Source organism: Chanos chanos, chromosome 9 (assembly GCF_902362185.1).
Source record: "Chanos chanos chromosome 9, fChaCha1.1, whole genome shotgun sequence".
Lineage (NCBI taxonomy): Eukaryota > Metazoa > Chordata > Actinopteri > Gonorynchiformes > Chanidae > Chanos > Chanos chanos.
In genome coordinates, this window is record NC_044503.1 from 30,499,771 (window position 1) to 30,527,003 (window position 27,233).

Here is a 27,233-nt window from a genome sequence, read left to right on the forward strand (position 1 = left end):
CGCGCTAAAGCTGTCCGTGCATTACGCCACAATAAGAACGACATCGTCAATGCAATTATGGTGAGAGAATCTTAACTCTGATCTGTTCTGTATCATTCTGTCATACAGGTATTTGAGCAACGCCCTTTAAAATGTAAAAATGTAAGGTGCTACAGTGGAAAGAAGGTGTACATCCTCTTAATAAAATTTTGTAAGATTTTGTTATTGTTGTTGTTTGTTGCTGTTGTTGGTTTTGTTTTGTCAGTGTCTGAGTAGTTTTTCTCTGGGCTGCTTTGCTAATGTTTTGAATTGACTAAGCTAGTATAATAACATTGCAATACCATTTGAGTCCATAGGAGGTCATCAGCAAACACACACACTTACACTTACACGCACATGCACATGCACATGCACATACACATGCACAAGCACACCCACATGCATGCGCGCACACACACCACACACACACACACGCACACGCACATGCGTGCACCTGCACATGCATGCACATACACACACACACACACACACACAGACTCATAACATTATGCTTACATTAAATTGTTTATTATTTCTCTTCCTTCTGTTCTGTGTGTCTCTAGGAGCTGACCATGTGAGAGGAGAGGAGTTTTTGCCTGCTCCCCTGACCCTCCCCTCAACATATCCGCTGCCCTCCCATTACTGCTGCTACATTCTGCACTTTCCAGCCCTGTACCTGCTCAGTTAATAAAGTCTCTTATAACCATGGGTGTGTGTGAGCATGTACATTTTTCTGACAAAAACCAGAAATACACATCTGCTCATACAATCCAAACATAAAATACACCACAAGACACACACGCGCACACACACACACACGCACATACAATAAAAGTCCACAATACAGTTTCTCTCGTTTATTTCCCTTCAAATCTCCCTTCAAACTATATACTCCAAAAACACTGAGGAACAGTGATATCTCAGAAGGCCACGCCCTCATAGTTCTAGGGTTGGATGAATCAATAGATGAATGAATGATAAGGCTTTTGCAGTTCCAGGTGATCACCATGACAACCACACTGCAGCTTATAGAATACCCTGCTCTCCTTAAAGGACAGCTCAAACACGGTACAGCCCTATCAGTTTTTTGTGACAACCACTCAAAAACAGAAAAAAAATAAAACAGGAGGAGGTGCCAGAAACACCGACAGGTTGACAGTTACTAGTGTAGGACAAACCATCTCTTGGAACAAATGTCTTTTAATTGTCAATTTGTTGTGTATTTGTGTACTGTTTGAGTCCCTAAAATTGTATTTTTTTTTCTTCTGCAGTAACGTGCTGTTTGAGCTTGAAATATTTTTTGTAGAAGAACTCATCTTAAAAAAAACATAGTGGGGAAATTTCAAATGTCACACAGGTTGGTCGTGAAGGCAACACACAGACAATCCCATCAAAAGTCCAAATTTGTTTTTATTACAAATAACTATACATGGTGAGGCTTTGCTGAAAAGTTATCACATTTTTTTTTTAACATGAAAACTAATAAAGTAAAAAATTAGACATATTCACACACAATGTATGCATAGAAGTCCACACTGGGCTTACGGGTGTTATTGACGTAATGTATTATAATATTTTTTTCTGTTATTAATACAGATCACATAAAAGCATAATTTGCCCTTACAGTTACAACAAAATGAGATAATCTTAAAAAAACAAAACAAATAGTGATTATTGGTGTTTTTTTTCACATAGGTTGTTTTCTGGCATTCAATGTGTGGTGGACAGTGGCCTGTGATCTATGTGTATGCTAGCATCTTACTGGTCAGGATTCTGTTTTATTGGCTGAAACAACATCCACATTAATGCTGATCTCAGTTCAGTATTTTGGAACTGATTCCCATTTGGCATCTAACCCAGCAGGCAGTATGTGATCTGTCAAATGGAGAGAAGGGAGTTTTGTTTGATTTTTCACTGAATTCAAATTCAATCCATGTCAGTCATTTAGATTTGAATTCATACACGACCCTGTGGGACATGGGCAATTCAATTTGAATTCAAACTTATGAACTGAATGGAATGAACTGAATTTTGAAACTGGATTGCAGGATTCTGGATGGAGGGCAACACCGGTTCTAAGTGTGTCTCTTTTGTCATATCCTCCAATAGTTATTGAGGTTTTAAGATGACAAAAAGTACATACACTCACACAGTCACAATGGGGACAGAGACACGATAAAAGTGCATAATATTACACTGATTTCAAATTCAGTTTGTCAGACTCAGAAGGGCACAAATCAGTCACATACAAACACACATACACAGGCTCAATTCTTCAAGTATGTGTTACAGGTTAAGGCCACCTACAGACATCTCAGTTTTGTCAGTGTGTGTGTGGTAGGATATCATTTGGTCTTCCTAATCTTCTTTTTTTTTCCTCCATTTCAACTGATCTCAGATCTGACTCTGAACCCCACCCCCAACCCCAAACTTCCCCTTTCCCCCAGACTTGACATCACTGTGTCTGACTGTTCTAGGATCAGCTCTTAGGTGGGAGGACGTTGGCCTGGAAGTGTCCCTCATTCGTGATGTTTCCAGCTGGAAAGTATCGAGCCACCACGAAGGTGGAGCCGTCGGAGGCTACGGCTTTCCCCACACCAAGTTTTTTAGAGCTCTTCCACACCATTGCCGTGAAGTGACCTGAGACAGAGAGAGAGAGAGAGAGAGAGAGAGAGAGAGAGAGAGCGCGAGAGCATATGAGCATGTGAAAGCTGTGAAACGGGACATTATTGGATGACTGTGATCTATTAGATGTTTGTGTGTGTGTGTGTATCCATAATATAAACCATGCTGCAGAAGTTTGGGTATCGACCCCAGCAGTCAGGCTAAACATTTATAAACCTTGAGGATGGGCGAATAAGGAAGAGAAGTATGAGTAAGTCATCCTTCCTTCCTTCCTCTTTCTCGTAGAGACCTTTGCAGAATATCTATTAGCACATTACGGTTTCATGCAGGTCATACAAAGTTGAGATCTTGTGCAAATCATTATGAAATACAACAGCAATTCTTGGTTTTGCACCACAACAAATGTGTAGTATAAATACCATAATTTATATTTGGTGTCACATGTTCTTCAAATTTAGGCAAACAATGATGACCTTTCAGCAATAGCAGAGTGCTACTGTATGTTAGATTTGGTATTTTCAGGAGATAAGCACTAAGATCTCAGTATAATAGTACTCTTGGAATTCCCTCAGTTCTTTCAACAAAATGTGACAGCACTTTTTAAACAATGCATTAGTTGCCTGAATAAGAGGTCAAGAGGTTTGAGAATTTTCTAGAACAGAGCACTCATTCTGAGGAAATGAGTCATAACTGCTACACTCGCAGGCTCGGGTATCACTTGAATATCTAAACGATTTCAGAACGATTCCTGCACTCTCAGAATATTATCAGTGACTCAAACATTTTCCAGCACGGAGAGGTGACGAATACTCTCCGCACAGGTTTCAGACCTTGTACAAGTTTCAGAATTCAGAAACGCATCAGTGCTGAAAAAGCTTTTCGGGTTGGCCGTTACCTGTGCCGGATGAAAATCCAGGATGGTTAAAATTGTATTGGTTCACCTCATTGTACCAACGATCTGACACATCCTTTGCTGTGAACAGAGACGCATACAGGAGGTACGTCAGAGAAAAATAACATATATGTCACAATAGCCATGCTTTCAAGTTTTCTTTCACTGGAAAAAACTGACTCAAAAGCTGTGAAACTCCAAGAAAAAGAACCACGAGTAACAGATTTTCTTTAAAATATGTTCAAAATCTGTGTTGTGAACCAGCTGATAATTAGCAGCTAAAGATTTTTTTTTCTTTTTTTTTTCTTTAACTTTCTTTGCACAAGTCTGCTGTAGAAGTAGAGACAAAGCTACAAAGCTGAACTCCATGTGAACTTTATGTGAACTTTAAGATGTATGTATAGAACGATTCACAAATGAGCAGCAGTGGACACACATTCCACCCCACTTAGTCACATAGTCCCAGATATTACATAAAGACTGCCACAGGAATATGAGTACCAGCTGTTCAGGAGAGAGGAGAAGAGAAGAGAAGAGAAGAGAAGAGAAGAGAAGAGAAGAGAAGAGAAGAGAAGAGAAGAGGAGAGGAGAGAAGAGGAGAGAAGAGGAAGATGTTATACGCCACCTGATTGGTCATAAGACGCCCAGGCTAGATTTTCTCCACAGCTCCCTCTGCTGGACTCAACACTGTGCTTCAGGATTCTGGTGCTAGCAAGACTTTCTGCATAACTATAGCAGACACACACACATTAGCGAAATGTGCTCCTCATGTTGTCTGGACTGCTCAGTACCCTTTGTGTCAGAGACACAGATAAACTGACCTGAATGAAAGTGAATGTTTGAGCCACTTTAGAATAGAATAGAATAGAACAGAACTGACCGTGTTGCCTCTCCACAGAGTTTGCTGCTGAGTTTCAAAGGCGGGGCCTGGTGTTTCTTTCTGTACTCATTATGAGTCTTCAACACCTCCTCCCTAAAGAGCTTAGAGGCTAAAGAGAGCAAAAGACAGAGAGACAAAGAGACAGGGCACAGAGAAAGACCGAGAGAGAGAGAGAGAGAGAGAGAGAGAGAGAGAGACAGGACCCAGAGAGAGATTGTATGAACATGTGTGAGAAGACAAGCACATGGACCAAATGCAGACGGCATCAACATACACAAATCATGCTAAAGCTTCAGTTTACTATCCCTCTGACACTGACATGTAGAGATAGGAGGTTCAGCACTTACACCTGACATGTGACAATATTATCACAGGTACACTGACATTTACAAAAGCCTATGCTTGTTCCACCTTTTGATAGGATTCATGTGGTCATTTTGCAATAGAAGCAAAGGAAAGATGTTTTTCACTGAATTCAACCTTATTATTTGCCTGTAAAGGTACAAATGACATTTCTGTGCTTTTAGACATTAACAGTATGCATAAACTTTACCATATTAATATTCGTCTATCTGCTGTTCCAATTGAAACATTAATGTTATGGTGGGACGGTTCAGCACCGATAACTAACTCAGGACTTGACTACAGAAACTGAGAAATTCAGCAATTCAGCACTTAAATACAGAAGTAAAATAGGGGCTCAGTAGTGTCACAATTTGACTACTGCTGTAGTCTATTCACCAATCACATGTAGTGATGTTATGCCTTCACACAACGAGGGGATTCAATCTCTCTCTCTCTCTCTCTCTCTCTCTCTCTCTCTCTCTCTCTCTCCTCTCTCTCTCTCTCACACACACACACACACTCACTCACGCCCAGACAAAAAGACTAACTGAACAAGCTAACTGACAAAACCTGGCAGAAGCTCAGCCTGTCACCACAAAACACTCCCACACAAGACTTACATAAGGACACACTCCCAAAAAAAAAACAAAAAAAAAACATCGTCTCAGCTTTAAAATAACCTTAGAACGTTCACAGAGCCTTGTTGCATCACAGCCGCGTGAAAGTGAATTAACGACCGTACCTGATTTGCCCATGATAGATAGAGACTGTTCTCTTATGGACGAGTGCAGGCTAGTTCCCAACGGTTTCTGGCAGCTGTTCCTGTGTATCAATCACTCTTCCCCTCTATTTGCTTGTTCTTTCTCTTTCTGTTTCCGTCTCTCTCTCTCTCCGTTCTGCGATATATTTCTACCTTTCACAAGAAGCCTCGTTTCTCTATCACAGTTTTACTCTGTTTTATCGGTGCACGCACAGGCATAACGACATGCAGTGAACACCCTATGCAAGCTGCGCTATCATACTTTTTTCTCGCTATCTCAGACGAACACTCCCTCTCTTTCCTTCGTTCTTTCTTTCTCTCTCTCCTACTCTCTTTCTCTGTCTCTCTCTCTGTCTCTCTCTGTCTCTGTCTCTCCGTGTGTGAAAGAATGAGGGAAACCTCTGCCCCGTGTTGCACTGATGACATCATCGGTGTGAGCCCAGTGGCCTTATATGGGACTGGCATTGCTGCTTTCAGCTGGAAACACTGAGCTAGAACAAGGGAGGAGTGAGTTACGGTTTAGGCTCCAAGCACACGTACACACACTCACATAAAACTGTGTCTGTGTGTAAGAGAACTTCCAAAACGAACACAGTGAGAGAGAGAGAGAGAGAGAGAGAGAGAGAGAGAGGACAGCAATATGTGTGAGACAAAGAGAGAGCGAGAGAGAGAGGAATTGAGAGAGAGGGAGACAGAGAGGAACTGAGTGAGAGAGTGAGAGAGAGAGAGAGAGAGAGAGAGAGAGAGGGAGGAACAGAGGCACAGAGATACAGAAGATCACAGACAAATAGCAGTGAGTCTCTGCTTTGCAAACTGAAACATGATCTGAGAGCATTCCTCTTAGTGCACACACACACACACACACACACCCATACACAAAGTTTCCCATTAACTGAAAGGATAATAAAAGAGACAACAGAGAGAGGACAAAATACAGAAGGGGAAGGCCCCAGACAGCTTTTAAAGAACAGTTAAATATACTTCATGTTATTTTTCTCTTCACGCTAAGAGCCCCAGAGCACTGACATGAAGAGAGGGAATCCTAGAGAGAAATGACTCTGACTTTATAAGGGGGTTACCTAGTCTTGTTTAATCTGTGCCACAGAATACCACACAATACAAATCAACTGCAAGAGGCAGAGAGAAAGAAAAGAGATACCAATGCAGTTCTGAGTGTGCGTGTGTGTGCTTGTTTGTGTGTATGAGAGAGAGAGAGAGAGAGAGAGAGAGTAGATATTACAAATTACTCCTAACATATATTACAAGTTATTCCTAATGACCTGTGCCATTTGCGTGCTGGTTTGTTGCTAGCAGTCTCGTTTTGTGCTGCATTCAGTGTCTTATTTCCTCAGTTAAACCCCTCACGCAAGTAAGTGTACCACATGTAAGCGCTGATGACTCTCTGAGCCATTGTGCCACAATATTACTTTTTAATCGCTTTTCTGGGTACTAAACTGTGTAATTCAATGATCCTATACATACTGGTTACAAGAGGGCACATTAGCCAAATTGTGCAGCAAAGCAGAGCGAGAGAAAGGGGGGGGGGGGGGGGGCAGAGATACTTGCTAATTAAATAGTGAGTCAATTGTAAAAGTATTCAGCTTAGTTCTGTGTCATTCTTAGGTCATCTTGAGTTAAGTTAAACTTAAGAACAGAGAATTCCACCCACACATTCACCACAGCATACTTAAAAAGAGTCAGACGGGGACTGGAGTTGCTATGGCGACCAATTTATTTGTCCACCAAATTGAACTGGACATTCCAGAAGAGGGACCGTTCCAAAAATATCGAACATTAAAACAAACAGTGCATTTGCAATGCGGGACAAAAAGTTGACCGTTATAAAAATATTTTTGTAACAGAAATTTTAAGCTCATAAATTTAATTTAAAAAAAAAGGAAAGAGGAATAACATGAAAATGACGTACATTCCAACACATGTACACGCAGTAAAATATAGAGAACAAAAGTACAATAAAATTAACGAAATGAAAAACGTGAAAGCAAAAAGAAGCAGAACATGCTACTTACTGATCTTAAATAATACCAATCAAACAGTAAGACTCATTCACACTTCTTGAACTTCTTGACGTTCAAATGATCATAATTGAACAAAATGTGAGTAAAACTCAAGACATTCCCAATTTCAATATCCATTACCACTTAGCCGGTGAACAATTACACAGCATAAGACTTTGATGCAAATATATGATTTTGACTCATGTTGTGCAGGGGAGGCATGTGGGGAAACAAGGGCCTACAGTGACACCAAAAGGATAAATGTTCAAATGCAGTTTTTTCTTTAAGAGAGGGATGTTCATGTCTGACCCTCAAGGAAAGAATCCATGACCTTGATCAACGGAGGATAGCAAAGAGGTGGTTTTTAAGAGGGGAAGATGGAGAGAGAGAGAGAGAGAGAGAGAGAGAGCGGTGTTCTGTAACAGTGGAGACAGTATGTGCTTTCTGCCTGGTCATTGTTTCATTCTGACACCAAAGTAAATCTTACCTCCTCCAGTTTCAAGTTTCAAGTTTATTTAGAGCCCCATACCGCTGTTTACAGTCACAAAGGGCTTTACATGCCACAACAAACAAAACAGGACAGCACCCCCGACTTACTCCTCATGGCTAGCAAGAAAAAAACGCCCCAAAAACACAGATGTAACGGGAGTAACAGGGAACAAATGGGAGAAATCTTGAGAAGGACCACAGAGAAAGGAGACCCCTTCTTGGCCAGACATGTGTGCAATAGGTGCCGATCCAGTGGGAAATTACTCCTAATTCTTAAAGGCTGAGTCAGAAGTTAATTTCTAAGGAGGTTGCACTCAGCGAGCTCACACTCGCTAAGGGTCTGCCACAGCCTGTCGCGATCCACATGCAGAGTCCACCCGGGCTCCATGTGAAACGCCACAGCCACGTTGTCCCACGCGTAGTACTCATCTCTGCCTTCATGTTTAGTCACATACACGTTCTGGTCGAGGTGGTTTACGACCAGATTAAGACCATAACTCTGAGAAGGAGCTTGGCATCGCCACACTATCTCTCCATCTCTGTAGGCACAAACATGATCGCCACTATATGGCAAACGCGGGTAATCATCGTAAGCTCTGACGTCTGAACCGTGTACCAGGACACTGTAGAGAATCTCGCGCCGATACAGAACCGTTTCATAAACACGCAGAACCAGTTCTGAGCCGTTAGGTCTACAGAACTGTTCGGCGTAGAGGTTGAGCAGATTTTTCAAGGGAAATGTGAAGCGAAAGTATCCGTAACGCGACTCGGTTTGGAAGGCCGGCGAGGTTGTGAACTGTTTCAGGAACGGCTTTTGATTTCGCACCTGATAGGCGCTTCGCTGCGGAAACAAACGTTGGAGGAAATTCTCTTCAGCCGAAGCAATTTCATTGTCACTGACTGACAGACCCCACCACAGAAGCGGATACCTGTGGTTATTCGCTGTATCTAATCGTGCCTTGAATCCACTCTTATCAAAAATCCCGTCCCGGCCACTTTTCCCGGTGACATGACTCACATGGGCTACATGGAATTCCACGCATTTGGGATACTCTGGAATGTTGTTCTTCTCCAGGTACCTATTCTCTACGAAGCTGTTCTCTCTAAGATCAGACACACTCACGTGTTCTCTCTGAAAAACAGTCTCCCGAATTCGTCTCTCATTTGTACGTTTTAGCGGCATCTGCAAAGAGACAAACATTATAAAGATTTTGATTAACAGGGCAAAATACAGTGCAAGTAATTGAGCTGTAAGGCAGCTTGTTTTGAACTCAGATACATAAATGCGTATTGACAGAGGCAATGTGTCTATTTTGAACACAGCGTCAAAAAAGAGAGAAAAAGAAAAAATAACATGCATAAACGCTTCTGGAGGTTATGTCTTTGTTTAAGCAGTAATAACCGCTGTAAAAAAAAACCCGAATGAATAAATTGTGCGTATTCAAAATTCACTTCGTAATTCACAATTTACTTCGTCTATTCACAATTTAGGAAAACTCAAATCAGTATAACCATCCAAATTTAAAATGTAGGTGAAGGAATGCGAAAGACAACTCAGAGCATTAGGCTATTTCCTGTCACCGGCTGAATAATTATTCGGCTATTTATCGTTTTCAATATGCTGCAAAGTTTTGAAATTATTCGGTTTAAAATACCAGGAATGTGGTTAAATGTTACTGTTATTTATCGCCATGTCAAACAGTCCAGACAATTTCGTGTTATCAGTGCTGGCTTCCCGAATGTAGACGGTGAAGTTTGGCCGTCAGCAAAGTCATCGCGAAATCATAAACAATAGGCTATTAGGCCTAAACAGACCTCTACTGGGCTTTTACAGCTAATGTTTTGTACACTGTCATCGAATGTGTATGTTTGAGTTTAACACAAACTACATAACCGTGTGTTTAACAGAAATGTCTGCCATAAAAGAGATTTTTTCTAACGTATTACCTTTGCCGATGTCATTGTTCCTCAGAACTATCGTCAACAGAACGTTGCACAGAACCGGAAACTTTCTTCTCTCGTGTAAGCTGAATCTCTGTTTGCCGCTTCTTTACCAAACTGAGACCCGCCTTTCACCCGGTTGAACACTGTAAATAAATTATCAGAAGCGAGTCAGGAGGAGTAGGTTAAGTTTCCAGGCAAACAGCTGACGATGGTATTTAGCCTAACTTTCGTTTTCTTACTCCTTCTCCATTAGTAATAACGGAGGCACATCGATTCTTTTTAAAATAATGACAACTATAACAATAATGCTGACGTTAATAATGTCACTGTAACCTTAAACAGATCAAGAGAGCAACCTCTCTGTTGCATTTATCTTAGACGGATGCGCTCTTGGTAATTTGTGAATGGTCCCTCCTTTTTGTTCCGGCCTTTGGACACCAATGACGTCTCCACGGTTTACCCGGGTGTGTTCAAAATTTGAAGCCCTTTCTAACGGTAATAATCGGAAGATTCCAACTTTCCCTAACGGACCCATGAGGATGGACCATCACACCCAAATATACCTCACTGTCTTGCTGCTAAAAATCGATAATAAGCAGACGTCACTTGCTCATCAGCGCTCATATAGTCAGTTTATTGCGTATATACGAAGACATTCAAAATCATACGGAACACTGATTGACATTTCCTTTACTTTCACCCTGAGGAGCAACTTGTACGCTATCGATTAATATTTCATTGTTCTATGTTGTTAACAGACAATTAAATAAGAAAAATCTACTTACCACTGTTTCTTCTCTATGTCTGATGTTGCGTGTTAAATTCTGTGCAATAAGCTTCAGCATAAGATTAAAAAGTATTTCTTATCTTATATATTCACCCCTTTTTTCATTAATTTCCCCTTTACTTGGTGAGACGCTCTAAGGGTTTTTGGGTAATACACCGAAAAATACCCAACGGCAGATTTCAGACTCATTCTGTTCTACAAGACAGAACTTGTAGCCTACCACAACGACGCTAAAAACAGCACTTCCTCACTGTAATGTTCTCATTGATTTATTTCTTCATCATCCAGAATGCGCTTTTATATATATATATATATATAAAGGTCTTTTCTTTTGTCTCTATTCACGTCAAACATTCATCATGACTGTCTTCTTCAGCAGTTTTGGCTCTGGTCCAAGTCGTTACTTTTTTTTTTTTTTTTTCCTCGAGCTTTTGTTGTCCAGGGAGTTGACCTCGAGATTTAATTCACTTTGTCTGCCTTCTCCCCGTCACCTGTGAAGACTCACAGACAAACTCTGCTTCCCTCTCTTTCAAGTCATGAGAAGCTGTTTGATATGCATTCACTGTCTTGTATCATGAGAGATTTTTTTACGCTTATGTACAATAAAAACAAACAGAAAGCATACCTGTGTTATTTTTGATATAGAAGTACAACATTCTTTTCATTCAGTTTGTTGAAATGGCTGCATGACTTATTGCTTGACCATCAGTCTCTGTAATAGACTTAGCTCATTTGGCAGAAACTGAATTAAAGCAGAATCTAAAATATGAACGACACACAGAAAGGATATGACCATTTTATGAGTTAGAGAGAGATCTACTCTGTGGAGGAAATCTGTAGAAAACACTATATGTTCCACTGGACTCAACATTCCAGCACACTTAGTAAAGTGACTTTTGACAGTACAAACCTGGAATTGCAGCTTTGAAAATTAACATGAATATTAAGACTTAGAAAACAGAGGGGAAAAGATGAGATGTGCAATTTAATCAAGCACTGTGAGTTTTTCAACATTCAAAGTGATAACTGCTCTACCCAGACAAAGGATAAGACTTTACTATACACAGCTTGGGCATTACTGACACACATAACAAAAATCATTATAAAGGAATCATTATAATCATTATAAACCCACAGTAGTAAATGGAGACTGTTGAAATGCAAATATTTGAGTATTCAGTCTTTGGCCGGGGTGGAGGTAATCATTACCATGGCGATGTCCTTGCTCCTGTTCTCTCTCCCCTCAACCTGGAGGCCATGGAGTTACAAAGTTCTTATTATTTGAAAAAGTAGACAGTGAAACTTTTTATCAGTGGATTGCAGGAATGACAAGGACTGAGAGCAAGCTTAAACTTTGCAGATGTTCAGCTGACAAATGTGTGTGTGTGTGTGTGTGTGTGTGTGTGTGTGTGTGTGTGTGTGTATGCAGCATATCAACACATTACATCATTACAGTAACTATGAACAACCTTGAAGGCTTTTTTTATGTGAAATATGCATGTGTTCCATATGACACATCCAGGTCACAGAACATTAATTGCTCATAGAGAGAGAATTGTTTTAGGTCAGGTAGTATAGGCATTCAGTTAATATAACCATACATAACACTTTAAAAACTGAATGGTGTAATGTTGACCTCAGTTGGTCTGAGAGCAGCAAATTGTTATGTCTCTATGAAGATTACAAATTCATAAAAACAATTCAGATTGAAATAGGGGAATTCTACATAACAAGTTCTACATAATGTACCAATCATACACTAGAAAGGGTTACTACTTCTTCTTAAATGTAAATCCACGTGAGTCTAAAAGATCATACTCAGACATAACAGTATTATTCATCTGTGGCTCTGTGCATATTTACTACATTACTACATTAAGATGCAGCAGTCCACGTAACCATCTGTGTGACAAGCACTGATGAATACATGTGCACACATTAATTACCTCTCTAGGAGGAAGGAAGAGAAAGTAAAGCTATGCTTGCAGTGAAAAGGGTCGGAGAGAGATAATGAGAGTGCAAAAGAGAGCGAGAGAATTCCAAATCGAGCAAAAGTTGGGAGAGAGAGAGAGAGAGAGAGAGAGAGAGAGAGAGAGAGAGAGCGATGGATCAGCTTTAGTCCAGATACCCGCGCATTCACCCTGCATCACGAGCCCCAGCTCCAGGCTCATTCTCAAGGCTTGGCTTGGTAGTTTTACATGCGCTCACGCTCTGCCGTGGCCGTTCAGGATTTGACACAAAGAATCGATCGCAGGGGAAATCCAAGCCAGCATCAGTTTTAAAAATACCGCCGTCTCACGATACAATTCCTTAGTTTTCACCTTAGTTCTAAGTTACTACGGACACCCTTATATCTCAAAATCGACTGTAATGTACTTTAAATATGAACTGCTTTAACATCTGCGAATTCGCTTTTGATATAACTGTTTTAATAAAAACCGTTATATCGTCCAAACAATGGGTTGCCTTCGTCAGTGTGGGTGGCACTCTCCGTTTCTTGTGAAAGCGAAACTTTTCCTACGGTGTCTGACTCTGAATAGATCCAGTTCTTCTCCTCCTTTGACACTACCCACTTTACTTGCTCCTGTCACCTCCCCCTGCACTTGGAGCCCATCCAGTTACAAAGTTCTTATTCTTTGAAAAGCTGAAATTCTTTATCAGTGTTTTTTGAAGGATGAGAAGGGCTTGGAGTGTATCCACACAAACATTAACACCTGTGTTGTGCATCAGTATTTGTAACTGTATGGCATTATCTGGGAATCATCTTGAAGGTCCTTGAAGGTGGTACATAAATGCTGTCCTGTGGTATTTCGAGGTCACAGATCAAATGAGAGAGAGAGAGAGAGAGAGAGAGAGAGAGTACAGCAAAGACAAAGCACTGGAATGACTGTTGAACATAACACAGAGCTGTCGGAATATAATGTGTGCGCATGTGATTGGGTAAATGTGTTCTAAATGGAGTATATGTAAATGGAATATATGTAAAAATTGTGGTGAATAGTGAGAGAGTGTGTGTTCATGAGTGTTAGTGATTATGTGGATATATATGTTTCTGTCACACAGATTCATCATCTGTTATGTCTCCTAAAGATTTTGGACCTCAAACAGTGCAGTCCTGAAGTTTATGGAAGTCTTTTATGAACCACTATTTGGGCTGAAGTCCAACTCAGTGTTTCTGAGTGAAGGCCATAGAGGAAAAGGGTCTGATTGACACGTTACTAAACACTGATAACAAAGTTGGCTGTTTGGCTCCATAAACAGGAGTAGGTGTTGAAGATTCAAACCTATCTGATTACCTGCTAATAGAATATCTTTATTGTCATTGCACCAGCACAGTTGTCACTGCACAAGTACAAGAAGATGAAGTTTACAACCTCCATATTCGAGTCCATAAAAAACAATAAATAAGGTAAAAATAGAACAACAAATAAGATAAAATAGCAAAAAAAAAAGAGTAATAAACAGTATGAACAGTGTCCAGCAGTCATAAATAGTGCAACAATGCAACAGCTCAGATTTGCAATGCAGCAACAGAACCAAGACAGTACAGAAAAGTAACAAAGGCCCCAGCAAGGATCAAACTTGTAACCCTCTTTTACAAGACCAATGCTCTAACCACAAAGCTGTGCCTAGAGTTGAGAAGGGAGACAGGGCCCATGAGGATTGAACTCACACCTACTAGCTTATAAGACTAGTGCTCTAACCACTGAGCTGAGAACTGGTTCAGCAAAGTGCAACAATTCAGTCTACAGATTCCATTTCACAACTGGTGGCACATTTGAATTGACACGACGCCAGATAACAAACAGGGTGGCTCCATAGCTCAGTGGTTAGAGCACTGGTCTTGTAAACCAGGGGTCGCGAGTTCGATCCTCGCTGGGGCCTGTGTCTCCCTCTCCCCTCACTCAACTTTTGAGTGATATGTTCAAAGTCAAACTCAAATTCTCTTGTCCGGAGGATAAACAGCCTGTTTGTGTGGTGTGTTAGACTTTAGAAGAACACAAAAGCCACACTTTCCATCTATTAAAAGAAGCAGTCCATTCTCATAGGGTGAGCAACGCTCTGTGTCATTGAGGCACTGAAGCACATATAAGACAAATAAGTGGGGTGTTTGTTTTTGTGCATGTTTATTTATTTATTTATTTATTTGTGTCATTGCTACATATGTTTTTATGTAAAAACAGAAAGAATACAGAGCTAAAATAGATTTTTTATAGAGATTTTGACTATTATCTCAGTCAGGTCTTATGTGTTCACAGAGGAGAGTTAGCCATGAGAGATATACACCAGACCAATAGGTATTACAGAGACATTAGAATAAAAGTTGACAAAGGTATATTACATATTTAAACTTACAACCAACATCATCACAACACAAACAAGTTTTTTTTTTTAGTTTAAGGAGTGGCTAAACAGCCCCTTTCTCAACAGGTGGCACCTTTGTATCGAAACAGCGCTACTGATTCTTTATGACGTGACGTCCCAAGTTCAAATTAAGGCTGTTGTTAAAAACTTTATGTGGTTATGTGAATATATGTGTAGCTGTCACAAAGATTAATTGTCTGTTATGTCTCCTAACGACATTGGACCTCAAACAGTGCGATCCTGTAATTTATGGAAGTCTTTTATTAACCACTATTAGGGTTGAAGCTTGTTTCTGAGTCAAGACCACAGAGGAGAGGGGTCTGATTTAGACTTTACTAAAGACTGATAATAAAGTTGGCTCCACAGAGAGGAGTAGGTGTTGAGGATTCAAACCTGTCTGACTACCTGCTAAGAAAACCTCCCCTTCACACCTGATCCAATCACTGACAACAATTTAGTTCACACATTCCATGTTAATTCACTCATTTGTCATGTGACAGTTTAACATTGCATGTCTTGAATTCTTGGATGGTGTCTGCTTGTGTGGATGGTGTCTGCTTGTGTGATGTCTTACATGGTGTTTAAGGAGTGGCTAAAGGTCTCATTTCGCAACTTTGTATTGACACTGTGCCACCTCACAAACAAGGGTGGCTCCATAGCTCAGTGGTTAGAGCACTGGTCTTGTAAACCAGGGGTCGCGAGTTCGATCCTCGCTGGTGCCTGTGATGCATTTCACATCAAAGTCCGTATCCTCCTGCATTTGTGCCCAGTCCTTCTGGGATTTGCACTATTGGTACAAATGTCAATTTGTACTCCTGGCACAACTAATGTCAATTTGTACTCCTGGCACAATCTACCCACCTCCCCCAATTTCTCACTGGCTAGCTTCTGGAGGTTAGTGTCTTATATAGCTGGCACGTAAGCATCTTAGCATGTTACATTAGCATTTTCCACAATTAGCATTTATGATCATTTTATACAGTACAGAATCACAGAAAACATTCAATGAATTACTTGTGTATTTAGAAAAAAATATGACTAAGCATCTGCATCTAAGCATATGGTAAGGTCAATACTTCATCTCTATCTGTTAACCTGAGGATTTTACCCTTGTCCTAATCACAGAAAGTTATTTTGATGTGTCTCTGTACAGTTTGTTTCACCAACTTAATACCTCCCTGGTAGAGGAAGTAGATGCTGGATTATGAACTGTTAATAAACTCACCCTGCCAAATGTTTATATCACAATAGTGATTTCAAAGTGGCGAGTTTTTGTGTCACAGGGTACAAATTGACATTCGTATCAATAGTGCAAATCCCAAAGAGACTGGGGTCATCATTAATGCTGGACAATTCCTTAGAAACCCAAGTAGGTCTAACTGTGGACGTACTACATGATGCGACCCACTACATGACACACCCACTTCACAGAGCTGAGCTTAGGGTTATGGTTATGGTTATGGTTATGGTTATGGTTAGGGTTAGGCTTAGGTTTAGGGAGGGACCCCACTGATGGTTACGGTTAGGGAGGGACCCCACCGACGGTTAGGTTTAGGGAGAGACGCCCACGTCTCACACTAATTCAGGAAGTTATCTCAGGCCTTGTGTCATGTACTGAAATGGGTGTGTCATGTATTAAAGCGGGTATGTCATATAGTCTGCCAGACTGCAAATAGACCCTTCTCTAGAAACCAGTAACCTTTAAAGATAGTAATGTGTTCTACCAAAACACAAAACAGACTTTCTAAATTTTGTCAAATGCCAAATGTCAGTGGGTGTGATTTTAGGTGTTGTTGCCACTCAATAGTTGAGGAGTATTTGCGGTCATAAATTTGTTAGGTCACAAGTTGAGTCCTCGCTAGGGTCTAAGTAAGTAATTTTTACAATCAAATATACAGTTATATCAAACACCTACAGGAAGGAACAATTGCAATTATCACAGCGGCTAAAATATCAACACAATAATAATAATAATTGTAATAATAAAAGAAATACAACAGAAAGACACACAAACCACAAATTCTGTCCAAATAGATGAAGCTGCTCCTGGTTGCAGTGTACAAAAATATGTAATCAACCAGTTTTCTACATTTTTTTAAAGTATGATTTTCTTGTTTTATTTAAATTTAACAATGTAGAGATGAAATACATTTTCAATGTTGAATGACTTTTCATGTTAAATGGGTCAGTTGGGTATATGTTCAGGAATGATCTACATAAACACACACATTTCCCTAACTAAATAGTCGCTGGACAAAGTTTTTTTGCTTTTTCATTGGAGGCGGAGCTCAGTACAGCACTGAATCAATAATGAGTTTAAAACAGCAACAACAACAACAACAGCAACAACAAAAAGCCCTCTAAACTGTTATCAGAGAGCAGAATGCAACAAGGTGAGTGTGCTGAGCATAATTCATGTGTCATGAAAGATGAAAAAAGCTGCTAATATCGCTGTACTGAGTGAGGAAGAGGAGCAAAAGAGTCAGATGATGAAGAGGAGAACATTGCTTGGATGTTGGGAATTATTCAAACTAGACCGCTGTGGCGATGTCAGAGTCAAACCAGAGAAACCAGTAAACATTGTTTCACAGATTCTACTGTCTAAATACATACACTGTAGTGAACATGAGGGTTTCAGTGTATCAGGGCTACTACTCAGGACAACCCAGGAAGGCTTCATTTAGAACATTCTAACACAGAATTGGTTGACGTTTTGTAAATTTCTCTCCTTTCAATTTTCAGTTTTACCAAATCTGACAAAAGATCCATTTAGGGCAAAATCAGTGACAATTATCAAGTGATCCTGTATGGTCATGTCATCTTGACTGTAAAAAATAATGCCATGAGAAAAGCATTGTTAAAATGATGCATAAAGTTGTAATACTTCATAAAAACAGCAGATGGAAGCAAAACACAGCAAAAGCCCTAGGTTGAAAGTTGACAAAGTGTATGTATCTTTCCAAGGTTACTAATTATTGTGGATAGCCTATGCTATACACTGATTTTATGCATTACTGGTAACACATGTGCAGGGGACATTTTCATCTTCTGGACCAAAAATATGATATAGTGCAAAAGACATATAACTGAACACAAACTTAAACAATGTCCTGCTTTCTTACTTTCAGAAAAGGATTTGTCTGGTCCTGTGTGCATGGACATCTACAAGGATCGTGTTCTCCTGTCATGTGTCAAGTCTGTCCGAAGCAGTTTTGGGGAGCCAAATAATGTTTTGGGAGTGTCCAAAACAGTATTAAAGCTTTTCCTGTGGCTCGTTGGTCTAGGGGTATGATTCTCGCTTTGGGTGCGAGAGGTCTCGGGTTCAAATCCCGGACGAGCCCTCACCTTTTAAGGGCAGCTGAGGCCTAAAGGTTGGAGAAGCAGGCTTATGACCGAAGGGTCACTGGTTTGACCCCCTGGACCAGCAGGAAAAATGTGTAGGAGTTTGAGAAATTTCACCAGTTTCTACGTGATGAAGAGTCAGCTAGGATAGCTGCACTGAGAGAGGAAGAGGAGCAGATTGAGGAGATGAGTAAAGAGATATCATCTTTTTCAGACACCGAGTTATAGAAGAGGAGATAAAAGCTGAAAAACCTTTATTTGTTTTGGTAGGACTGTCACGCATCATTTATGCAAATTGTTTAACTGCCATCTGTCACTGTGTAGGTATCAGATGAGTACTATGCATTTAATTTTGATTTGAGAGTTGATACTTTCATCTGAAAAGTGAATCTGGTGTTGTAAGAAATGCACGTCCCTCTCTTTTCTCTCTCTCACTCTCCTGTGTTTTGGAAAGACAAATGAAGTCCTTCATCATAAATGTTCTTGACAAGTGCTCAATATATACCTGGCTTTTTTTTAATCTTTTTTTATTTAATTTTCATTTTTTCACAGACCTATGAGGACACAAAGAAAAGGTAAGTGAGCTGCCATTTGTCTCTCTGCTTCTGTAGTTCTGAAGCCAAACTCATAGCACCACTGACTCTTGAATGTTATTCCAGAGCCCAGGGCACACTGCAGAATCCAGAGAGTTTGATTACTTGATAACACAGTGAAATAAGAGGAAGTTAAAAGGACCTTGGTCTGTAATATGTTTTGATGTAAACGTACAGTTCGCCAAAAAGGGTTAAGTGAAGCGCAATTGGAGTTGGTTGTAGACGCCTGAAGATGTTTCACCTCTCATCCAAGAGGCTTCTTCAGTTCTGACTGACTGGTGGGGAGTCCCAGGAATTTAACCTCTGTGGGGTTGTTGTCAAGGCCATTCACATCACTCGGTTTGTTAGCTGTCCGGGTTGTTGTAACGACAGTCATTAGACCCGTTGGAGTCACATGCGGCCAGGTGTGAATGGTTGTTAAATCCCCTGGGAAAGGATGAAAGAACAATATTGAAGGAGGGAGATAATTGGTGTCGTAGACCTCCTCCTCTGCTGAAGGATGGTTTCTCTCCTTTAACAAAGATGGACTCCTTCACCCCTCTTTCAAACCACATGTCTTCCCTATCCAAAATATGTACATTGTTGTCCTCAAAGGAGTGTCCATCGTCCTTCAGGTATAGGTAAACCACTGAGTCTTGACTTGAGGATTTGGCCTTCCTGTGTTGAGCCATTGCCTTTTATCACCTCCGTGATATTGCTAAAATCAGGCCCTTTCTAAGCATGGCTGATGGAGAAATGATTGTTCGTGCAGTCATCATGTCTCGCCTTGATTACTGCAATGTTCTGTACTCTGGTCTGCCTGCCTCTAGTACCAAAAGTCTTCAGCTGGTCCAGAATGCTGCTGCCAAAATCCTGACCAGAACAAGGAAGTTTGATCACATTACACCTGTCCTGGCTTCCTTCATTGGTCCCCAATTCATACAAGGGCAGATTTTAAGGTCCTCTTATTGACATATAAAGTTCTACATGGGCTCACGCTGGCCTACCTATCCGACTTAATTATAACCTATAACACCCTTCGTGCCCTGCGTTCTCAAGATTCTGGATTATTAGTCGTTCCAAGAGTTCAAAAGAAGTCCGCTGGCAACCGAGCCTTTTCCTACCTCTCTCCCTTCCTCTGGAATGGTTAACTAAAGTTAGAGAGGCAAACTCTCTCAGTACCTTAAAACAAAACTAAAGACTTATCTATTTTCTCGAACTTATGAATGATATAATTTTAATTTGACTTTGTTGTAGAAATGTAAAGCCCTTTGAGACTATAAATAGTGATATTGGGCTCTAAATACATATAATTATTATTATTATTATTATTATTATTATTATTATAACTCATACATTCCCAATTTCATTATCCAGTACCACTTAGCCTATAAACACTTACACTGCATAGGACTTTGATGCAAACGTGTGATTTTGACTAAGTTTGTAACTATATAGGCAAACAAGAGGGCCTACAGTGACACCAGAGGGAGGAGCTTTCAAATGCAGTTTTTTAAGAGAAGGTTGTTCATTTCTGATCATGACCTTGAGAATAGCACTCAGCGAGGTTGCACTCAGCGAGATCACACTCGCTAAGGGTCTGCCACAGCCTGTCGCGATCCACATGCAGAGTCCACCCGGGCTCCATGTGAAACGCCACAGCCACGTTGTCCCACGCGTAGTACTCATCTCTGCCTTCATGTTTAGTCACATACACGTTCTGGTCGAGGTGGTTTACGACCAGATTAAGACCATAACTCTGAGAAGGAGCTTGGCATCGCCACACTATCTCTCCATCTCTGTAGGCACAAACATGATCGCCACTATATGGCAAACGCGGGTAATCATCGTAAGCTCTGACGTCTGAACCGTGTACCAGGACACTGTAGAGAATCTCGCGCCGATACAGAACCGTTTCATAAACACGCAAAACCAGTTCTGAGCCGTTAGGTCTACAGAACTGTTTGGCGTAGAGGTTGAGCAGATTTTTCAAGGGAAATGTGAAGCGAAAGTATCCGTAACGCGACTCGGTTTGGAAGGCCGGCGAAGTTGTGAATTGTCTCAGGAAAGGATTTTGATTTCGCACCTGGGAGGTGCTTCGCCACGGAAACAAACGTTGGAGGAAATTCTCTTCAGCTGAAGCGATTTCATCGTCACTGACTGACAGACTCCACCACAGAAGCGGTGGTTATTCACTGTATGCGCCAGGAATCCACTCTTATCAAAAATCCCATCCCGGCCACTTTCTCCGGTCACATGACTCACATGGGCTACACGGAATTCCACACATTTGGGATACTCTGGAATGTTGTTCTTCTCCAGGTACCTGTTCTCTGTGAAGCTGTTCTCTCTAACATCAGACACACTCACGTGCTCTCTCGAAAAAACAGTCTCCTGAAATCCTCTGTCATTTTTACGTTTTACCGGCACCTGCAAAGAGTCAAACATAAAGATTTTGATTAACAGGGCAAAATAGCTGTAAAGGAACTATGCTTGTTTATAACTCAGATACACTAATATGCATATTGACAGAGGTAATTTATCTGTTTTTGAAGGCGTGCAGCATCAAAAAAAAAAATCAATTTCTTCACTGTTCTTCTGGAGTTTTTGTCTTTGTTTATGTAGTAATAAGTGCTGTACAAAGTGAGTGAATGAATTGTACGCGGAGGAGGCACGGTGGATAGTGCTGTCACCTCACAGCAGGAAGGTCCCTGCCGGGCGGCCAGGGTCCTTCCTGCGTGGAGTACACATGTTCTCCCTCGGTCAGCGTCGGTTTCCTCCAGGAGCTCCAGTTCCCTCCTACAGTCCAAAGACATGCAGGAAAATTGGAGACACTAAATTGCCCCTAGGTATGAATGTGTGTGTGAGTGTGTGTGTCTGTTCTGCGATGGACTGGCGACCCGTCCAGGGTGTTTCCCTCCCTTTCGCCAAGTGAACGCTGGGATAGGATCCAGGATAAGCCCCAGCACCCCTGCACCCCTAACTGGGATAAGTGGCTTTGAAAATCAGTGAGTGAGTGAATTGTACATATTCAAAATTCACTTCATAATTTACAACTTCTTTTATCTATTAACAGTTTAGGAAAACTCAAATCATTATAATCATCCAAATTTAAAATTTACGTAAAGGGATTCATTGCAACAAGAGAAAGACAACTCAGAGCATTAGGCAACTTCTTCTCACCGGCTGAATAACTATTTGGCTATTTATCATCTGCGATAAGCTGCAAAGTTTTGAAATTATTTGTATTAAAATTCCAGCAATGTGGTCAAATGTTAGTCCACTGTTATTTATCGCCATATCAGACGGTCCAGACAATTTAGTGTACCGGTGCTAGTTTCCTGAATGTAAACGGTGAAGTTTCTGAAATAGTTTCATCTCTAGTCTACTGCAAGGCTGTCGAGAAATCATAAAAAAAAAAAAAAAAAAATAGGCTACACTCGACCTAAAACGGACCTCTACTAGGCTTTTACAGTTTTTTTGTACAGTTTCACTGAATATGAATCTCTGAGTTTAAAACAAACTACTTTACCGTGTATTTAACAGAAATGTCTGCTACAAAAGGGAGCTTTTTTTTACGTTTTACCTTTGTCGATGTCATGGTTCCTCAGACCTATGCCTCAACAGAATAATGGACAGAACGGGAAACTTTATTCTCTCGTGTAAGCTGAATATCTGTTTGCCGCTTCTTTAGCAAAGTGAGATCCGCCTTTCATCCGGCTGAACGCTGCAAATAAATGACCAGAGGCCAGTCAGGAGGAGTCACGAGTCAACCATGCAAACAGCTTAGTGTGGCAAATATATAACTTTCATTTTATTACTCCGCCTACATTAGTAATAACGGAAACACATCCGTTATTACTGAGCCAACTCCAGGCTCATTCTCAAGGCTGGGCTTGGCAGTTTTGCATGCGCTCACGCTCTGCCATGGCCGTTCGGGATCTGACACGAAGAATCGGTCGCAGGGGAAATTCAAACGATCAATTCTTTAGTTTTCATCTTAGTTCTAAGTTACTAAGTACACCCTTATTTCTCAAAATCGACTGTAATGCACTTTAAATATGAACCCTTTTAACATGTGTGAATTCGCTTTTAATTTAATTGTAATAAAAGGTTATATATGTCGTCCAAACAATAGGATGCCTTCGTCAGCGTGGGTGGTACTCTGCACTTCTTGTGAAAGCGAAACTTTCCTTACGGTGTCTGAATCTGAATAGGTCCAGTTCTCATGTTCTTGCTCCTGTCGTCTCCCCCTGCACTTGGAGCCCATCCAGTTAAAAAAGTTCTTATTCTTTGAAAAGCTGAAATTTTATATCAGGGTTTTTTGAAGGATGAGAAGCACTGAGACTGTTTATGTGAACTTATCACTGAGTTGTTGTAATATAATGTGTATGTGTATGGTTAAGTACATGTGTTCTGAATGTATGTAAAAACTGTGGTGAATAGTGAGAGAGTGTGTTCAAGAGTGTTAGTGATTATGTGAATATATGTGTAGCTGTCACATAGATTCAATATCAAATATGTCTCCTAAAGACTTTGGACCTCAAACAATGCAGTCCTTTAATTTATGGAAGTCTTTTATTAACCACTATTTGGGTTGAAGCTTGTTTCTGAGTCAAGACCACAGAGGAGAGGGGTCTGATTTAGACTTTACTAAAGACTGATAATAAAGTTGGCTCCACAGAGAGGAGTAGGTGTTGAGGATTCAAACCTGTCTGACTACCTGCTAAGAAAACCTCCCCTTCACAACTGATCCAATCACTGACAACAATTTAGTTCACACATTCCATGTTAATTCACTCATTTGTCATGTGAAGGCTTAACGTAGTATGTCTTGAAGTCTTGAATGGTGTCTACATGAATGGTGTCTAGTATGGTGTCTTGTATGGTGTCTAAGGTGTAGCTAAAGGGCTCGTTTCACAAAAGGTGGAACTTTTGTATTGACAGTGTACCAAGTCATATGTAAGGGAGGCTCCATAGCTCAGTGGTTAGAGCACTGGTCTTGTAAACCAGGGGTCGCGAGTTCAATCCTCGCTGGGGCCTGTGGTACGTTGCACATCAATATCTCAGTCTTAATGCATTTGAGCTTGGTCTATTTGGGATTTCGGATACAAATGTCGATTTGTACTCCTGGCAGAAAATTTGCACGCTCAGTGGCTAGCTTCTGGAGGTTTGCGTCTTACGCAGTTATCATTGATGATTTTATACAGTACAGAATCACAGAAAACACTGAAAAAAAATATGACTAAGCATATGGTAAGGTCAATACTTCACCTCTATCTGTTAACCTGAGGATTTTACCCTTGTCCTAATCACAGAAAGTTATTTTGATGTGTATCTGTACAGTTTGTTTCACAAACTTAATACCTCCCCGGTAGAGGAAGTGGATGCCAGATTATGAACTGTTAATAAACTCACCCTGTCAAATGTTTATATCACAATAGCGATTTCAAAGTGGCGAGTTTTTGTGTCACAGGGTACAAATTGACATTCGTATCAATAGCGCAAATCCCAAAGAGACTGGGGTCATCATTAATGCTGGACAATTCCTTAGAAACCCAAGTAGGTCTAACTGTGGACATACTACATGATGCGACCCACTACATGACACACCCACTTCACAGAGCTGAGTTTAGGGTTATGGTTATGGTTATGGTTAGGGTTATGGTTATGGTTAGGGTTATGGTTATGCTTAGGGCTGCAGTTAGAGTTAGGGTTAGGGGCCTATGACGGTTAGGGTTAGGCTTAGGTTTAGGGAGGGACCCCACTAAGTAAGTTTTACAACCAAATATACAGTTACATCAAACACTCACATGAAGGAACAATTGCAGTTATCACAACAGCTAATAGATCAACAAAATAATAATAATAGTAATACAAAAAAAAAAAGAAAAGAAATAAAATGGAAAAACACACAAACCACAAATTCTGTCCAAACAGATGAAGCTGCTGCAGTTTGCAGGGTAAAAAAATATATAATCAACCAGTTTTCTACATTTTTTTAAAGTATAATTTTCTCATTTTATTTAAAGTTAACATTGTAGAGATGAGATACATTTCAGTGTTGAATTGAGTTTTCATGTTAAATTGGTCAGATGTATATATGTACAGGGATGATCTACATAAACACGTATCATCCCAACTAAACAGTCTCTGAACAAAGTTTTTTGCTTTTTCATTGGAGGCGGAGCTCAGTACAGCACTGAATCAATAACGGTGGAAACAAGAGTTTAAAACAATAACAGCAAAAAGCCCTCTAAACTGTTATCAGAGAGCAGAATGCAACAAGGTGAGTGTGCTGAGCATAATTTGTGTGTCATGAAAGATGAAAAAAGCTGCTAATATCGCTGTACTGAGTGAGGAAGAGGAGCAAAAGAGTCAGATGATGAAGAGGAGATCATTGCTTGGATGTTGGGAATTATTCGTACTAGACTGCTGGGGCGATGTCAGAGTCAAACCAGAGAAAACAGTAAACATTGTTTCACAGATTCTACTGTCTAAAATATATACACTGTAGTGACAGTGAGGGTTTCAGTGTATCAGAGCCACTACTCAGGACAACCCAGGAAGGCTTCATTTAGAACATTCTAGAATTGGTTAAAGTTTTGTAAATCTCTCTCTTTTCAATTTTCAATTTTACCAAATCTAACCAATGATCCATTCAGAGGAAAATCAGTGACAATTATCCAGTGATCTTAAACTGTTCAAACATGTCATCTTGATTTTAAAATATAATTCATTTCCATGAGAAAAGCAATGTTAATACGATGCGTGAAGTTGTAATACTTCATGAAAACAGCAGATGTGAGCAAAACACAGCAAAAGTCCTAGGTTGCAAGTTGACAAAGTGTATGTATCTTTCCAAGGTTACTAATTATTGTGGATAGCCTATGCTATACACTGATTTTATGCATTACTGGTAACACATGTGCAGAGGACATTTTCATTGTCTGGACCAAAAATATGGTATAGTGCAAAAGACATATAACTGAACCCAAAATAAAACAATGTCCTGCTTTCTTACTTTCAGAAAACGATTTGTCTGGTCCCATAATGCTCCCTTGGCTCGTTGGTCTAGGGGTATGACTCTCGCTTTGGGTGCGAGAGGTCCCGGGTTCAAATCCCGGACGAGCCCTCACCTTTTAAGGGCAGCTGAGGCCTAAAGGTTAGAGAGGCAGGCTTATGACCGAAGGGTCGCTGGTTCAACCCCCTGAACCAGCATGAAAAATGCGTAGGAGTTTGAGAAATTTCACCAGTTTCTACGTGATGAAGAGTCAGCTAGGATAGCTGCACTGAGAGAGGAAGAGGAGCAGAAGAGTCACATGATGAAGGAGATGAGTAAAGAGATATCACCTCTCTCACACACAGAGTCATAGAAGAGGAGATAAAAGCTGAAAAAACTTTTATTGGTTTTGGTAGGACTGTCACTCATCGTTTATGCAAATTGTTTCACTGCCATCTGTCACTGTGTAGGTATTAGATGAATACTATGTATTTAGTTTTGATTCGAGAGTTGATATTTTCATGTGAAATGTGAATCTGGTGTTGTAAGGAATTCTTGTCTCTCTCTCTCACTCTCCTGTGTTTTGGAAAGACAAAATGAAAGCCCTTCATCATAAATGTTCTTGACAAGTGTTTTTTTTATTTATTTATTTATTTTAATTTTGATCACAGACCTATGAGGACACTAAGAAAAGGTAAGTGAGCTGCCACCTGTCTCTCTGCTTCTGTAGTTCTGAAGCCAAATCCACAGCACCACTGACTCCTGAATGTTATTCCAGAGCCCAGTGCACACTGCAGGATCCACAGATGCTTTCAGGAGCACTGATCAATGTGGCAAAGCACCTGGGCAACCTGAAGTTCAGAGTTTGGGAGTAGATGCAGGGCATTGTTCAATACAGTGAGTTTGATTACTTGATAACACAACACAAAAAAAAGGAAGTTAAAAGGACCTTGGCCTGTAATGCGTTTTGTTGTAAACATGCAGTTTGTTCATGCTCTAAAATCTTCAACAAGATGCTGATTTGGTTAAAAAATAACGATCTTGTAAACTCATATAGATTGGTGTTGCCACAAAATCTATTTGGTTTAGTCAGGCTAATGTATCAGAAACACAGTGGTGAGAAAGGCATATTACATATTTATGTTTACATCCAACATAATCACAACACAAACAAGTTTATTTTTAGTGCATGG

The 27,233-nt window shown here is 40.4% G+C and overlaps 2 protein-coding genes, 5 non-coding genes and 1 pseudogene across 8 annotated transcripts; 5 read left to right on the forward strand and 3 right to left on the reverse strand.

Moving 5' to 3' along the window:
* Positions 1 to 2,474: 2,474 nt before the first annotated feature.
* glipr2l (GLI pathogenesis-related 2, like) lies at positions 2,475 to 5,822 on the reverse strand. Of its 2 annotated transcripts, XM_030783572.1 has the most exons (5): positions 5,503 to 5,822; positions 4,416 to 4,524; positions 4,161 to 4,264; positions 3,539 to 3,616; positions 2,475 to 2,658 (listed from the first exon to the last, which is right to left on the reverse strand). In XM_030783572.1, exons 1-5 carry the CDS (start codon positions 5,513 to 5,515, stop codon positions 2,498 to 2,500), a joined length of 465 nt encoding a protein of 154 aa, XP_030639432.1. In that variant the 5' UTR covers positions 5,516 to 5,822; the 3' UTR covers positions 2,475 to 2,497. The 2 variants fall into 2 exon arrangements, with proteins under 2 accessions (XP_030639432.1, XP_030639433.1); XM_030783573.1 differs by lacking the exon at positions 3,539 to 3,616.
* A 2,333-nt stretch (positions 5,823 to 8,155) lies between these two features.
* Positions 8,156 to 10,244, reverse strand: LOC115820100 (uncharacterized). The gene is made up of 2 exons (XM_030783571.1): positions 9,975 to 10,244; positions 8,156 to 9,210 (listed from the first exon to the last, which is right to left on the reverse strand). The coding sequence occupies exons 1-2, from the start codon at positions 9,987 to 9,989 to the stop codon at positions 8,320 to 8,322; spliced, it is 906 nt and encodes a 301-aa protein (XP_030639431.1). The 5' UTR covers positions 9,990 to 10,244; the 3' UTR covers positions 8,156 to 8,319.
* Positions 10,245 to 14,570: 4,326 nt separating this feature from the next.
* trnat-ugu (transfer RNA threonine (anticodon UGU)) lies at positions 14,571 to 14,643 on the forward strand. The gene has a single exon. It is a non-coding gene; the product is annotated as a tRNA-Thr (tRNA).
* A 1,129-nt stretch (positions 14,644 to 15,772) lies between these two features.
* trnat-ugu (transfer RNA threonine (anticodon UGU)) lies at positions 15,773 to 15,845 on the forward strand. The gene has a single exon. It is a non-coding gene; the product is annotated as a tRNA-Thr (tRNA).
* A 2,547-nt stretch (positions 15,846 to 18,392) lies between these two features.
* Positions 18,393 to 18,464, forward strand: trnap-ugg (transfer RNA proline (anticodon UGG)). Its single transcript has one exon. It is a non-coding gene; the product is annotated as a tRNA-Pro (tRNA).
* Positions 18,465 to 20,565: 2,101 nt separating this feature from the next.
* On the reverse strand, positions 20,566 to 21,485 carry LOC115821618 (uncharacterized; annotated as a pseudogene).
* A 2,522-nt stretch (positions 21,486 to 24,007) lies between these two features.
* Positions 24,008 to 24,080, forward strand: trnat-ugu (transfer RNA threonine (anticodon UGU)). Its single transcript has one exon. It is a non-coding gene; the product is annotated as a tRNA-Thr (tRNA).
* Positions 24,081 to 26,100: 2,020 nt separating this feature from the next.
* trnap-ugg (transfer RNA proline (anticodon UGG)) lies at positions 26,101 to 26,172 on the forward strand. Its single transcript has one exon. It is a non-coding gene; the product is annotated as a tRNA-Pro (tRNA).
* The last annotated feature ends 1,061 nt before the right edge of the window (positions 26,173 to 27,233 follow it).